The sequence below is a fragment of the Bemisia tabaci genome, chromosome 8, assembly GCF_918797505.1.
Source record: "Bemisia tabaci chromosome 8, PGI_BMITA_v3".
Taxonomy (NCBI): domain Eukaryota; kingdom Metazoa; phylum Arthropoda; class Insecta; order Hemiptera; family Aleyrodidae; genus Bemisia; species Bemisia tabaci.
The window spans coordinates 27,306,076-27,323,168 of record NC_092800.1 but is presented as its reverse complement, the minus strand read 5'-3'; the positions used below and the strand labels follow the sequence as shown (position 1 = coordinate 27,323,168).

Genomic DNA, 17,093 nt, shown 5'->3' with positions numbered 1-17,093 from the left:
TTTGAAAAATTTTAAAGAAAAATATCCCATTTTACCAAGTTAATTCACTTGTTATGAAGGAAATATAGCAACGTCTGAAGGCTTTTACGACGTTTTTATACAACGACGTTTTACGTTTTTTACAGCTCCGCCGTTGTCAACACACGTTCTTTCCCTTGCTCGATTTCCATGTTGTATTGGTTCCGTTTGTCTTCGTTTTTACAAAATAGTGCTCTAAGGGCTATACTTGAGCAACAGAACTGAAGATAGATTCTGTAATCGAAGGTAAGGCAATTAAGTTAATCGACTAATTGATCGAGTCAAATGCGACTCCAATTAAAGTATGTTCGTAAGTAATTTTAAAATCATTCAGAAGACAAAGAACTGAATATAATCCTTTGATCTGGAGGCAGAGCCAAAGTTGACTCGATACCATCTGAAATATACGGGAACGAATATCATCATTTTAAATAGGGTGGTAATGATCAATTGAAAATATATGTTTCCGCAGGGAGACGGATTTACTCCCCATCTTGATGATTAACAGGATGGAGGTTGCCAAGATTTCCAGGAAATTGAGATACTCCTGGCAGAGATATAAGTTTTACAAGCCAGAGGAAATACTTACCAATCAACGTTAATGGTCGATTATCACTGTGCAGCAATTTAAGTATCAAAAGGTGGAGTGCGAGACCACGTATTTCCATTGCTGGGATTTGAAATTTTCGCTTCTATTTTTTTTTTTTTTTTTTTTTTTTTTTTTGAGGGGATGAAGTCTGAGAAAAAGAAATCCAAGAGAGTTAGCTTCACTTTCATACAAACTTTTTTGCTATGACAGAGAAGACAAATCAAGAAAGTTTCCAGGAAATTACGTTGACTAGTTTTCCAAAGAAAAAGTAACATGACAGAAAGACTGTGACGTCACGAGCGGAAATACGTGGTCTCATACTTTGGCCATCGACGTAGTGCTTTACGCATTTCCAGGAGCTCATTTGCAATTCTCCTCTGTATCAACTGATATAAAGCCTCAATCGCTTTGAGTTTGCAGATTCTTAGAATAATCAGGTTGAAAAATGGGCTTATGCCCTGTGAAAAAGAATTCTTGGCTAAGTATAAGTTTTCAAAGTAAAGCTTATCCTTTCAATATTTTCTACTTTAGCACAACTTGAAACGTAAAAGCCACGTTATGGAAAAAAATTAATTATCTTTTTATCATGAGCTTCTAAGAATATATCACGGTTTCCAAGGATCATCTCCTCGTTGAAGTGAAGATATCCCTTGCAATATTGAGAGCTGAGCATGTGTATTCCGGTTTTATTTGCTTTTAAGAGAAATTCAGCTTAAGAATTTTGAATTTAGTTTAAAGACCTTTGAAACAGCACAGTTTGTAATGCTATTTTAAAAACCTACTTTTTTGTCTCTCAAAGGAAGCTTTACACTGGAATTACTTATGAAAAGGCTTACGAGGATTTTCGATTTATCTTAGTTAAATAGGTTTATGTGAAAACGGAACATGGCTAATATCTGGTAAGCTCTAGAATATGACCATATTAATGGGCGCAAGGTTCATTAAAAATAGATGCGTTACCAATTTGGGTATAGTTACGACATCATTAAAATGACGTAAAGTAGAAAAGTAATGTAAATAACAACAACTGTGTCTAAGCAAAAAAATATTTTGACATTTACTGAGCGTATTTTTATTTACAAAATTGAAATAACAGACAATGTCTCATGTAAATAAACATTTAAACTATTCAATAGACAGATAACAAATAAGAAGTCGGCTAAATTAGAACCAGCTTTTGGATGATTTCATTCGTAAAGTTCAAGCATTTCAGTTTCAGCTCTAACTGGAGAGACTCAGAGGTATGAAGACGAACATTTTTGTTAAAAGTAATTTTCAAATTTTAGTGAAGTGCATATTTTGTGGTACGGATTGACATTTTACTTTCGGACCGGCCAGAATAAGAACTGCCAAAAGTATCATTCTACCTTTCTCTAATAATGAGATTTACAACAAGATGGATTCGGTGATACATATTTGATGTTGAAATATGCTAAATACTTTTATTTCATGTAACTGACCTATGTTTTCCTGCATTACTGAGTAATGTGTCACTTTTTCATGTGAAAATAATATGGGGATTATTCCAGCCGTGTCATGTTACATTTCTTACACAGCTATTCTGAGAGAAAATTATTTATTATCAAAAACAATCTTACAAAGTATCCTGAAAAAGCCTTCAAATTTTGCGTATATAATCTTGGAAGATAGCCATTACAGTGGAATTTTTGCAGTCCCTGATTTTTTTATAACATATTATCTATTTTAGTCAAGCATTAATCTGGTGCATTTTCTGGGGTTTGGTAACTCTTACTGAAAAATACGGGAGATTCAACACAAAGCGTACTTACATTCAAAGTAATATTAATATCACAGTTTAAATTCAAGTCAAAAATCCCAATCAATATCATCATACACGACTACACAATACACATGCCAATTTCCACCCATATATTTTCTCTTTCTCTTTTGAATTTACTTATGTAGGCAATAAAGGAACGGATTTTAAGGATACTACGCGTTATGAGAAAACTAATCTTAATATTCTAAATTTTAGACAATGAAGGATCAAATTCTGAGTATATTTGGAGAAAACCACTCTAAATTTTTCGAAGAAAAATATTTATTACTTCTACTGTTAAAAAGTTAGCCTTGATTGGATATTACACTGCTTCTTGTCATTAATGCCCGAAAATGTTAAACACACAATTGAAATAATTTCTTGTACGTGCAAGTGTCCTTTTGGAAAACTCAAATGTTGAACGACATTAGTATTCTAATGTAAAACTTACTAGTTTACACCACTCAGAAACAGAGGTTTGAGCACATATTTGTACGTGATGGTACTTGATATATCTAGAGCATTTTACCTCACGATATTTAAAATCCTAATGTGGATCATAACTACCGTTTTGCAGTTTCTCAGTTATGAAAAAATTACCTTTGGAAATTTAGGTTTTCTCAAAACGCGTCGAAGTTTATATTACATTTTTATTTGTAGTACAATTATTTCCGCCTTGCTTAAAAGCACGACAGAAGAAGCAGTATCGGGGAAAAAACTGTACACGCAGGTCAAAAAATTAGTATGCCAGCTTATAGTATTTGGTTCACGACTGATTGAAAACAAAGTTGTTTTATTAGGTTAATCTCTAATTTTACCCAATTCTTCGACCTCTGACAAAAACGCGAAATTATTACGTTTTAAAATCACGCTAAAGAGGATTTAATTCTAAAGATATTTTTCTATGAAGTTGTTGCTGCGAATTTTTCTGGTGCGCAAAATAAAATGCAGACGTTCTGGAGGGGACTTCCTAACGCGCAACAACAGGAAGACGAACCTAAGTGCCTTTAAGGCGAAACACGAGTGATCGATTATCGATATTTTCTCATTTGAAGCTGTGGTAAAGCATCGATTATTGAGGTATTCGTTGCGAACACCCTGTTTATCGATCCTTTTCCATAGGTTTAATTGGCAGATCAATCTGCATGATTATATTTTGATCACTGGGCGGCAGACTGGAGGAGAGAAAAAGGGGCAGGCCTGTTATCCGAGCCTAATAAAAATAATGCGAGCTCAATTTCGTAATATGTACAGTTCAAAATATAACAAAAGCGTTACTAAATTTGGTTCATAACACAGATAGTTTGACTTTGATCCACATTTCAAATAGTGAATAGAAAAATACAAACAAATAGAAAATATGGAGTAGATTTATGTACAAAATTTCATGGTAACAAAATAATTCTAAAGCATCTGAGGAACTACTGCAAAATCAGGGTGTATCGACAATCGACATGTAGGAAAAGCCGGGAATCCTAACGACATCGCACTAGTTTAAGAGAGATTCCAGCGTAATCTCAAACGAAATCAGATTGGATCGATGATGGAGGTTGACGAGGAGAAATCATATTGACGAAACCACAAATAAGGATCCATGGTTTTATCTTTTGAAAACACACTAAAAAGTAAATGTAATTTTTAATATAAAAACTTTACAATCTTATACACTGGATAACTAAACAGGATAAGCATTAAATAACCGCAAGACATTATGAAATTTTGGCTTGAAACACGTTAGACTTATCGAGAATTTCCGAAATCAACTTACAAGTGAAACGACAGCGTCAATAGTATGCATGGAAATCAGCGATCTAAAAACTGCTCTCAAAAAAAGTGAATTAAACTTAAAATAAATCGGCATCGAACTTTGAAAGTTCGGAAAATGACTGGACTTCCGTTCCACTTAAGTTTACTTTCTCTTTCAGCACAATATTCTTTAACACTTTTCAAAAAACCCTAGAAAGTAGGAAATAATTTTCATCTTAAAAGACGTCCAGGTTAATGTTTTAACCGATTTGAAATACGACGTCAGTATAACACAAGCAAGACATTTGGATCACTGAGCAAATAAAATGCTAATTTCAACAGTTGAATTTTGAAATTTTCAATAAGTTCATCATGTTTTGCGCAAAATTTTGAAAACAATGTTTAGTCCATGTATGTATGTCTTAAGTCAAATAAATACCTGTATAAAATCCTCAGATTTTCCCGTTCGAACCAAAATATAAATTTTTTGGCCGGGTAGTTTACTGCTCATAAGAAAAAAAATTGGATTGCATTTTGCAAAAAGGAACCAGTAGCATTCCAGTGTCGCTAAGATTGTCCAACTTTCCTCACCCTGCAAATATAAACCGATCATCGATATACAAGTTTTATCTTTATTCTCAATAAACTATGAATTCAGGACGAAAATCACCTTCGTAAATCTGATTTGTTTCATTATTTCAATGATTGTCTCGGGAAGCATGTATGTTGCACAATCCTAGCAACATTGGAATGCTCTTTGTTCCTTTTTGCAAAATGCAATCCAATTATCATTACCGCAATTTACTTAATTTGACTTCTCCGAGTTTTTTAAAATTCTGATATTTTGCCAATATCTTCAAATGTCCTCAACATGGAGGGTAATCTTATAGATCCCTGTTCCTCATGATGGCCTCAGAGTTGCGGTGGCCGCTGTTGAAAGAGTTGAAATCCGAGAGGAAACTATTTCGCCTCTCCTCTGTAGTTTCCGTCATTTCGCAGACCTGCGACTCCTCCGCCGATGTTTGACTCCGCTGCTTCCGGTAGCTGAACCGGAAATAGTTCTTGAACCGCGTCTTCGTCTCCCTGTAATACACGCAAATTGGATTACATTTTGCAATGAGGAACCACCACCTCTGGCTCTTCTGTAAAAGCACATTTCTGCATACGGTAACCTATGGCATCTGTTGTTTCTAAAATGAGTCACAAATAGTGGTTCCTTATTGCGAAATATAATCGAATTAGTCCATTCTGTGAGTTACACAGCAGCATGGGGAGAACATTCCACTGCATAGTTAGATATTCAAGGAGCAGATCGTGAAAAGAACGTTTATAATGTACCCTGAATCCCCTGGAGCAGTGTCCAAAAGGGCGGTACCGGGGACAGCAATAAGAATGTCAACATTTAATTTAAGTAAATTTTCATTAAATAATACACTGGAAAAAAACCATTGAATCTAGAGTCCAGACTCTTAAAAACATCGACAAGAAAAAGTACTCTTGATTCAATCAGAATCTAGCTTAAATCAAGAACCAAGCCTCTTAATTAAAGCGGATTTCGTTTTGATTCAAGCAAAAATCCGATTGAATCAAGAGTATTTTTTCTTGTCAATGTTTTCAAGATTGTGGACTCTAGATCCATTGTGTTTTTTTTCCAGTGTACTAAAATTATATGAACATATTACGAAGTTAATTACAATGTATTAATTAGGATATAAGAAATTAATATTCGTACCCTGTGAATCTTTCACATGCACAAATTTATATGTTAAAAATGCACATTCTTCTCGTCTCGGACATACCACTGTTTGGCTATGATGCAATATGTATTAAGACTAATAAAATTGCTATAAAACAAAAGAACAAAAAAAATTACTCTGAGCGTGCAACTATGGTTCCTTTTTACCGTTTTCAGCCAGCTTTTTGATATCAAAATAAAATACGAACGGCGATCTTGAAACGCTGTAATAAGGTTACGTGTTTCCAGAATTCAGCCATTGACTTGGATATTCGCGCAAGCGTGAGGCCTTTGTAAAGAGTCCGACCCGCTTGCTCACAGCCCAAAATAAGTAGTAGCTCTGTATACTATACAAAAAAAAAAGTCTCGAGGAAAGTACTCTGGAAGAAGCGATAAGACCCTGATCTGTTGCCTTTCGTCGTTGTTTCAAAGTCCTTCAATTTATTTACCCGCAGAACGGAATAAATTGCCGAAAACGGCTACTAAACAAATGAAAACATGAATAAAAATAAAGTTCGCGTCCGACCCAACAACCGATTCGGCCGAGCGCGTTCTCCAGTTTCACAACGATATCAAAGCACAAAAGACGGATAAAGCTAGATGTGGATTTGATGCGAGGATCATGCATGTTTCATGAGACCAATTGGACGTATTTCTATCAAACGGACCTATGTACATTATGAAGTGAGCCCTGGTTTGCATGTACTCTTATGGGTATCAGGGCTCATGTCTTAATGCACATAGTTCCGTTTGATAGAAATACGTCCAATTCAAACTCGCAAGAACCATCCGGTTGCCGCGCTGAAGGAAAAACTGAAATACTTCAAAGCGATTGCTGTGAAGCAGGAGGTAAAGCTTGAACGTGAGAACTCAAAATTTTCATTGTGATGAAATAATCCGAGCAGAGGCGTGGCGTGAGTTGCGATATATCGATTGATCGGTCACTTAAATCTATGGAAAAGTATCGATGAACAGGGTGTTCGCAACGAACACCTTAATGATCGATTATTTACCACAGCTCCAAATGGGAAAATATCGATAGATCGTAAAGCACGCCACGCCACTGGCTCGAGACTGAATTATCTTTTTCTGCTCATGAAGTAGTGGTCACTAGAGTACCTATACGAGAGAGTATTGGCATCTAAATCCTTTTACTGCAGAAAAAGTGTGCCGCTCTCTGATTGGTCGGCTATCATGTAGCCCCACAGTTGGACCAATGTAAATAAACCCCAGCCCCCCCCCCCCTCGCTCCTAGTTTGTCCCAATGTAAACAAACAAAATGGCGACAAAGTTCCACAGAGGTCTATGTTATATCGTCGCCTTCCGGCCAAATTATCACCAGTGCCATGCGACGTTGCAAAATGTCCACCCATTTCATTATTTTACAGAGAAATCGTTCAACGAAGCTGTCCGGAAATTTCACTTAAATTCCGTGAAATTTTCAAACAGATTCAACAAACAATCTCTGCACTGAAAAAAAAGTGGAAGTGGGATTGACCATAATGGTATAGTAAAAAAAAATATGGTGATAAAAAGCCAAATAATGGTCGATTTAAGCATCTAGATGAAAGTGAGAATCATACTCGATATAAAAATTACCATACCCGGATTGTAAATATCAGTTAGGTGTGTCTGTCCATCGTTTAGGTATTTCTCACCATCAGCTGGGTATTTTTTACCATACGATGAGTTAAAAGTATGGAATAACATGGTAACACTTGCGTTTGATATCTGTAGGCATCTGTATGCGACTGGTCATGGTGTTGGTAGGTTAAATTTACCATACTGGTATAGTCAGCGTGGTGAGAGCTCCCGCTTGACTGCGCTGCGGTCTGTGGTCCGCCATTTTTCGTTTGTCTGTTTGTCAGTTATAAATTTATCACGTTGAGGGTCGGAGTCCGTGGCTGTGTTTTATTGATCCATATTAATCCATGTGAATCCACGCGTAATTTGCCCAAATTTGTGTTCGAATTGTCCCTAAAGCTACCGTCTTCTCTTCGAATCTATCTATATTGATCTGCCACATACATTTTCTGAGATTTTTTCGTTATTCGTATCGACCAATTTCTGGAGGTTAGGAGTTGCTACAATGAATCTGGCTTGCAAAGTGAAGGAATCCTGAAAATTTGAAAACCTTCGCAAAGTTGTTCTGCAATCCAGTGAATATCGGTTCTGTGTAAAGTCATTTCGAAAACATAAAAGTGCGGAAGTAATTTGAAAATAATCGACTAGAAGTGATTTTTGAATACTTCGTTCGTAGGTATATCTATATTCTTGTTAAAATTTTCGAAGCTCAACATACTCAGATGAAGAGACAAATGTGCGTGGGATTGATGTTTAACTGTAACTTTAAGCAAAATTTGGCAGCTTCTGCCCCACCGTGAACCGTGCGATTGGATTTTCATGTAGTGTCTTTTTGTGGGTATATTTTGAACTATCTATTTATTATATGCAATTAAATTTTCCGTGGATCTGATTTAGTCTGTAAATGATACCTTAACGCGAATAACAAGTATGGTTTTGGTATCATTTACTTGAAATCAGTGAAGCAATTATCTGCTATTTCTCGTTGAAACTGTCTTTAACTGCCATTGATTGTGTATGTAACGGAATTTCTAAAAGTAAGATGTAAGTAAAATATCCACGACTTTCATCAAAAGCATTTAATAATATAAGATGAGTGGATTTTAGAATCTACAAGGTTTGTCGCAGCATCTGGATGCTTGAAATTACCATACTAGTCAGTCGGGAACGCCACACTGGCACTGTGTCGCATAGTGTCAGCCGTATCGTGTTATTTACCATACCGGTATATTGGTAACTATGCTGCAGCTTCACTGTGTAAAAAATCAAGTAGACAGTATGGTAAATAACACCCAAACTCTGGTAAATCCCACCGATTATTTTTTTCAGTGTGTAAAGACTAAAATGGCGGCGTAAATTTTGGAACGTCGCGTGGCGCGCTTATGATACTTTGGCCGGAATGTGACGATATGTAATCTCTCCTTTCCATATACTTAATTGTCGTATGAGAGACATAGATCTCATATACTTAGAACTGACGAATGTGCGCCATATTAAACTTAGAAGTCTCATAAATTGAAACTTCGCGCCCGGAGTGTAGGTCTCAGAATATTCGAGCGTGTATTCAAATCATGAGTGCGCGAAATTGGATCCGTAGGTTGGCAGCTATGCAACTCATGAAGCGATGAAACTTCTAAGTTTTAGAGGCTGCGTTTAAGTTAAGTAATATAGGTGGATGAGGGTGGTGATCCAGTGTTATCAGCAGTGGAAAACCCTACTCACTCGTAACAACTCTATACCCCACCCCGCGATAATATCGGTCCCATCCATGAACTAGTGATAAGTGGGCAGGAGGACAAATACTTACGTGGACAAGATCCAAGCTGCGTAAATTGCAGGTATCAGAACTGTTGGCAGAAAGGCTATCCAAACGAAACATCCGTACGTGATGTCGAAGTGTGCAGTGTTGTCGTAAGTTTCTGTCACAGCCAGGTTCGCCAAACGACTGCAACAATAACACAAGCACCTTATAATGATACCTACATATCACTCGATATCGCTGAATAAGTTTTGTTATCACAGGAGAACAGACCAACGCTATTGCTTGACCTCACAATGAATTATTCCCCATACAAAGATGAACAATTAGAGAGGTTTTCCGGAGATGACGCTGAAGAATTGTCCAATCACAAAGTAGAGTTCACTGGAAAAAAAAACACACTGCATCTAGAGTCCAGACTCTTAAAAACATCGACAAGCAAAAATACTCTTGATTCAATCAGATTCAAGCTTAAATCAAGAACCAAACCTCTTAATTTGAGCGGATTTCCTTTTGATTTCAGCTTAAATCTGATTGAATCAAGAGTCCTTTTTCTTGTCAATGTTTTCAAGAGTCTGGATTCTAGATCCGATGTTTTTTTTTTTTTTTTTTTTTTTTTTTTTTTTTTTTTAGTGTTTGACGGGTGAAGTCTACATCGCCGCAAACCGAGGTATGCGTTCCTGCACTTGTCTTTTTTGCAAAATTTTAATCAAAACACGCTAAACATATCGAGAATTTGCAAACTTATCTCATTACTACACGGAAAAAGAGGCAGGGGTTAATGCCAACAGGGGCATTTCCAATTAATTGTGGCAGCACTCCGATTAATTAGATTACCAACCCAGACAAATATCAATTTACTTAACGAATAGCCCTCGTATATTATAAGATTATTATTAGATATACATAAGATAACCTTTAATTTTGACAACAAAATTGAAAATTCTTCCATCTTGAGGTATACTTAAATCAGCTGAGGGCTCGATTTGACTCGAGTAGACTCAGGTCAGCGAATGGAAAAAGCGAATAAATGTAGACGTAACCCGTCATTTTGCTATTTACGGGTCGAATTTGGAAAGTTTAATGAGTTCATCGTATTTTACGTAAAATTTTGATGAGAAATCATACATTGAGGTGCTCAATTCAGTACCATATCTGGTAGGTCGCGTTAACGCCATAGAACCCGGTTTGTGATACCGCGGATAAATACAAGGGGACGTTTATGAGGGTCGCACCACGGTGCAACATGCGATCGCAATTACTCGGAATAAGTTATGAGCATCGATTACAATAGTATCGGTGCACGTCAATACTATTGGAGCTCATTACTGGATGGCCCTGGCTGTACCGGCGCACAGTGAATCGAGACGATCAGAGAGGTCGGACATGCAATTTTTGACTAAATCTGCAGATTTTGATGTTTATTTCGTCACTATTTAAATTCATAGGGGTGATTCTGGAAGGATATTTTACGAAGAAACCATTGGAATCGCCTTCGGAACCTTAAAATTGTGTATAAACAGAGTTATAACCTTTTAAAGATTCCAAACTTTGTCCGAGTTCTCCTATCAACTCGATCCACTGTGCGGCGCGGCGTGGCCGCCCATGAAATACATCACGCATTCGAGGCGGGGTGAGTGCGAAGCTTTGCCGGAGCGACAAATGCAAAATCACTCAAATCGAAACGCTGATTTTTCCGACGCACATTTATACTTTAAAAGCTGATTTACGGGCCACTATTTTTGTTTAAAGGAATCCCTTACTTAAGAGAAGGACGTTTCGTCAATTTACGTAAGAATCCAAGTTCGAAATTTCAACGAAGAGAAAGGTTCAGAGAGAAGAAATGCGAAAAAGTTAAATGTGAATGTTTGAAATATGAGAGAGAATTTGGGAATGCTCAAAAACCGCCAAAAATCGGGGGTCTTATTATTCTTGGAAATTTAGGATCTAGCGGGCAGATTATTGGAATTCATGGACAAAGCTATAGACAAAAAATACAAAAAGAAAAGGCAGAGATCTAATTGGTAGAGCCTGGTGGTTGCAATAGATAGAAGAGGTAAACAAACTATCTACCGGCAACTCACCGGAGACCTTATGGCCAGTCCATCATTTTCCCCCTTTGTCTATGAGAACCACTCGTTTTAACCAATAGAATTGCTCCATTTTCCCATCTTATTTTTTGTCGAAAGATTTGTCTATCAATTTCAATAATCAGTCCACAGAGCCCCTCAGTACTCAGCAGTCAGCAAAACAACAGCGGACGTTTTGAAACATCGCGATGAGATACGTGTTTTGCTATTTTCCCTCTCTGAGTTCATGTGTTGGCTGCAAACGATCCTTCTCTCAACAGGATTTTTTTTCCCTTTTTTTAATTTTTGTTTTTTCATAGTTATTTGAGGTCTTTGATCTTTTGAGTATTCTGGAACCTTGATAGTGCATCGGGCTAGAATTGATACACATCCATGCTCCAGGCTTTCATATTTTCAGGGATTAAGGCCGAGTGAAATCTTTTCCTGCAGATCCACTCGGCATACAAGATAATTTTTTCTCGGGAAATGAGTCCACGTTGACTGAACTATCAATACTCTCAATCATTATTTCAACACTTGACCATATTTCGAGTTTATTCCCAAATTGCGTCGTGCTTAAAAATCAACGACGGTATTTACAGTAACTTTTTGCAGAAAACTAATCCATTAAATGAGCAAATGTGTCAGAATGATTTCGTTAACCCGAGCAGCCATCGGATCAAGCAAACAAATCGTGCCGACCCATTTCTCAATTTAGAATGCGAGCGTGTTCGACGTCCATTGTGTCGGCGATAGCGCTCGATTCGGGCGAGCTGAGAGGTCGAAGATAATCGCGTCCCATTTGAATTATAATTAAATGCACTCGCATTTGTTGCAGTATTGAAAGGGCTAAAACTCGCCCGGCAACGTACTTGACACGGGCTCGCTCTGGGGGCGTAAAGAGCGTGAATATTTCAGGGGCGCCTAAAAGGCAAGGTCTCCACCAATCCGCGAATTGGTAATTGTTCACTTTAGGGGGCCACGCTCTTTCACGATTTTTCCTTCAGAAACTTGTAGTATGCATCCTAAAGAACACAAAAAGTGCAAAATCACCGGGCGCAATCAATTTTAAACTAATTTTGGAAGCGATAACAGATACATAATTTCCCTATATCATAACGCATTTCGTCCGCGTCCGCCATTACTGTTGACGGAGCCACGCAGTATGACCAACCTTGCTTTTTTTCCCCGAAACAAGAGACACCTGTTTCCGACGAAACGGGCGGAAACGCGTTCCCCTTGTCACCGGAAACGGAAATGGAATCTGAAGTTGTTCAAAGGATTGGGATTTTCACTGATTTTCCTTTTGTATTTACCGTCAGTACTGTCATGGATGGTGATGCGTTTGGTACGTGCGACGGCTGTTCTTTAACAACGGAAGAGTTTTATCGAATCGTTACGAATCGTAGTCTACTTTTAAAATTTTTAGAAAGACACGGTGTCATTTCCCGTTATTCAAAATGTGGTAGGTGTGAGAGCCGCTTAAGTGTTAATCGAGACGGGAAAAAACTTGTATTCCGGTGCAGAAAGAAGGTGACTGTTAAGAAGAAGAAAAAGTGTTGTAATTACAAAGCTAGTATTTTTAAAAATACTTACTTTGAAAACAGCAATTGGACTGTTAAAAAAGTGTTAATTGCTGCCTGGCATTGGCTAACGCGCGATCCTCCGCGGCAAAATTTTATCCGCAAGGAAACGAAAGGTAGCAAAGCAACAGTCGTGGATTGGGCTAGTTTTAACAGAGAAGTGTTATTAGATTGGTGTGATCGGAATAGTGCTAAAGATTTGATCGGAGGCCCCGGGGAAGAAGTCGAGATTGATGAAGCGAAGTTTGGTAAGCGAAAGTACAACCGCGGGAGGAGAGTGAAGGGACAGTGGGTTTTTGGTGGCACTTTACGGAGCGATCCAAAAGTGATTTTCCTCGAGCCAGTAGAGCGTCGAGATAAAGAGACTCTTTTAGAAATTATTCAAAGAAGAATCAAGCCCGGTACCTGTATTTTATCCGATTGTTGGAAATCATACGATTGTTTATGGGACGAAGGTTACACCCATTTCACTGTTAACCACACCTACAGCTTCGTGGACCCCGAAACCGGCGCTCACACGCAACACATCGAACGCGCCTGGCGTGAGGTCCGAGCTCGTATTCCTAGGTACGGACGTAAAGACGCCCATTTCGTAGGGTATCTGGCAGAATTTATGTTTAAGAGAAGTTTCCCTGATCACACTGTGCGTTTACATGAATTTTTGAAGGCAGCTGCAAACTTGTATCCTCCGATTAGACCGTCCACGTGAAAGTGAGTCATATTACTTCAAATTCAAATTTTTTAATTTACTAAGTTTTTCCATTGTTACTACAAGACCTGACAGATCCTGCCCCACAAGTCTGAGTGGCGTAACGTAACCTAACGTAAGCGTACCTAACGTAACGTAACCTAACGTAACAGACCCATTAGTTAGGTCGCGAAGCGACCTAACTAATAGCCTGTTACGTTAGGTTACGTTACGTTAGGTACGCTTACGTTAGGTTACGTTACGCTACGTAAGGCATCCCTCGGGAGGTTAGGTTAGGTTAGGTTGGGTTAGGTTAGGTTAATGATTACTTTTCACATTTATTTTTGAGGATTGTTTTTCAGTTTTTACGATAACCTAACCTAACCTAACCTAACCTAACCTAACCTAACCTAACCTAACCTAACCTAACCTAACCTCCCGAGGGATGCCTTACGTAGCGTAACGTAACCTAACGTAAGCGTACCTAACGTAACGTAACCTAACGTAACAGGCTATTAGTTAGGTCGCTTCGCGACCTAACCAATGGGTCTGTTACGTTAGGTTACGTTACGTTAGGTAAGTTTACGTTAGGTTACGTTACGCCACTCAGGCTTGTGGGGCAGGATCTGCCAGTTCTTACAGTAACAATGGAAAAACTTCTCAGAGCTCAAAAGCATGCATATTGAATCAGTCGATTTTGAATTGCGTGGGATTTTCCGCCTACGGTCTTTTCAGTGCAATTCTTACCCACTTCGTAGACCTGGGGAGTGTTTTCCGCTGTTCTTTTGTTTCGAGGAAAGATAGCAAGGTTGGTCATACTGCGTGGCTCCGTCAACAGTAATGGCGGACGCGGACGCAATGTGTTATGATATAGGGAATTCACGTAACTTTTATCGCTTCTAAAATTAGTTTAAAATTGATTGCGCCCGGTGATTTTGCACTTTTTGTGTTCTTTAGGATGCATACTACAAGTTTCTGAAGGAAAAATCGTGAAAGAGCGTGGCCCCCTAAAGTGAACAATTACCCGCGAATTTTAGGAGCCACGGATAGCTCACATGGTTGAATGATGACAAGACAACAATTGGTTGATTAAATGAATGATTGATTGATTTAATAATCATAGACAGAATACACGAATCAAATTTCAGAACAACGAAACCGAAAAACACAACTAAATCTTCTTCAAAATCTTCCAAACTTCCAAAAACTCTCCAAACCAACCGAAACTCAAAAACAGACAAAAACTACAGCTAGCGTACCAGGACTTGGCGGGGGCAACGGTCGGACGACTCTAATGTGCTGATCCTCTATGCCGGGGGTCTCGCGGAGGCTGCTGACGAATTTTCACTCAAAACGTTGACGGAAGGGTTGAACCGCACTCAGTGACTTGGCGGGAGGCAACGGTCGGACGACTCTAATGTGCTGATCCTCTATTCCAGAGGTCTACGGAGGTTGATTCGACACCGCCGAAAAACACTTTGAGGACTCAGGGATGGAATTTTACGTGCACCTGGACATTACACGGAATCGCGACATTTCCCATCCCGGCGAACATGAGCGACTGAGTTTAGAAATTTTCCGGAAAACGCGCGTCACCGTGCACCGCCGCTTCCTACGTCCCGCGCGTCCTGCCCCTTTACGCCAATAGCATCTCACGAAAAGTGCTGATCAATCTAGGGCTGGCCGCGGTTCACACGGGAAACAAGAGCAAAATCTAACCTATGACGTCACAACATTTCCTCCTCGCTGAGCCGCTGTCCGGCAAGCGATCTGCGCTATTCTCCCAGTACAAGGAGAACATGAATAATTTTTAAGTTTAGGGCTCAATTTTCGTTTCAGTATCTGATTGACATCTCATCTTACCGAGCGCGAGAAATAATGTAATTACCCGACGCGACTCAGTTCAAAGGGTCACGCACTTGCAATACTTACAAATTAGCCACGATTTCCGTAATTTTATGTCGCTAAATTTTTGTAAGATTTTTTCACGGAATTTTGATCGCATTTTGGACTTTACTGAAAAAAAAATTACTGAAACACTAATAATAAAAACTGGATAGCTCTTTCATTGGCATTACTCTCGTTCACTTTACTTATAACGGGATGATACAACTATTGAAGCTTCCATGCGTTGCACAGTATCCTCTCTAAATGAAGGCGTTTTCACGTTCCTGCTTGCGCTGGAGACTTCAGTGAATGAAGTGCCCTTTCAGGTATTGGATTTGAATTCGTCACATAAACGTGTTATAGAATTGCGTAATGATAGATGTAGTTCATTGATTAGCTAAAAATTACAAGATCGCTCTCTAGACGCCAAAGTTCCACGTTTCATAACGACGATATTGCGTTCTGAAAAAATAAAATCTGAAGAATGTCGCATACACAGCCGACGTCGTGCATATTATATTTTCTTTCACATTTTATGCATCAAACAAATATGCACACATTTGTATTAGTCTGTTGATGTACACCGACGGTAGAATGAAGTTAGATGAAAGCATGCTTTTTTTTAGTGTTCATTTAGAGCGCCATGTTTTTCAGAAAACATTTCTATTGGAAATAAGGACTTTTGCACACGGATCTTTTTTATTTTTAAAATATCTAAGAGATGAATTATTTTAAAATTCAATTTTGGACACATGAACCTGTATATGAATCCATATACTGTTACTCCTGTATTTTTTCCATCGCACTATGGAAAGTTTCAAGAAAATACCCAATGAATAATTTAGAGTACGCTCCTCAAATAAACTCAATTTGAATCATGCGGTTAATTGATCGTATCGGATACATTTGATAGGTGAGATTGTATTAATATCGATTGGGTCAGCATGTGAACATAGCCTAAAAAGTCAATCGAATAATGTGTGGGAACCGAGTTTTGTGATACATTTTTCATTCTTATGAGTGCCACAGGTCAATTAAAATTGAAATTGTTAGAAATTTTCCATTTTCCAGCCTTTTCACCTTAAATCCGAAAATTCTTGTTTGAGGTTATGTTCTGTCGTTCTAAACCAAACGGAAGGTACATTGAATCAATATCGAATACGATCAATAGTAAAAGTATTTGCACCAATAATAATCAATCTTCCTTTCCTTGTTATCCTTCATTTCGGAACCTTACACAGAGACCATACCCGAAAACCCGAATGAAAATTCGCAGTTATATTTCACTTCCACCGATCCTCTCTCGCCGAACTTCCGCCTTCCTCAACTTACAGAATGTCAGTGCATTATGCGTTATTGACATTGCAAGAGAGCAATAATACGTCGATGAAGATAGGGAGTGGGCGACATTATATGCTCAATTTCCCGTCCGTTGTCGCAGGAATTCGTCGAATCGCTCTCTTGACATAAAGGCATTTTTGAAAAGAACCCTCCCATACATATCTCTCTTCGCTTTCCAGGGATCACGTACAATTGGATTTACGCCTCTTTGTAGGATACACGACGAATACATAGAATATTCGGAGCTAGTGCGGTGTATTCAAACGCAGTGCTGTTGCCGGGTGCGACTGTAACGTGGTATCACCGATCAGTGG

General features: G+C 38.5%; 1 protein-coding gene across 1 annotated transcript in view; it reads right to left on the bottom strand.

Annotated features, from left to right (window-relative positions):
• Positions 1-1,641: 1,641 nt before the first annotated feature.
• The window catches only part of LOC109033969 (prolactin-releasing peptide receptor), a 186,903-nt gene continuing 171,451 nt past the window's right edge, over positions 1,642-17,093 (bottom strand). The window contains exons 6-7 of the mRNA XM_072303774.1: positions 9,260-9,397; positions 1,642-5,216 (exon numbers count right to left, since the gene is read on the bottom strand). Coding sequence (XP_072159875.1) covers positions 5,018-5,216; positions 9,260-9,397 — 337 coding nt within the window. The 3' untranslated portion in view covers positions 1,642-5,017. The remainder of the gene's footprint in view (positions 5,217-9,259; positions 9,398-17,093) is intronic.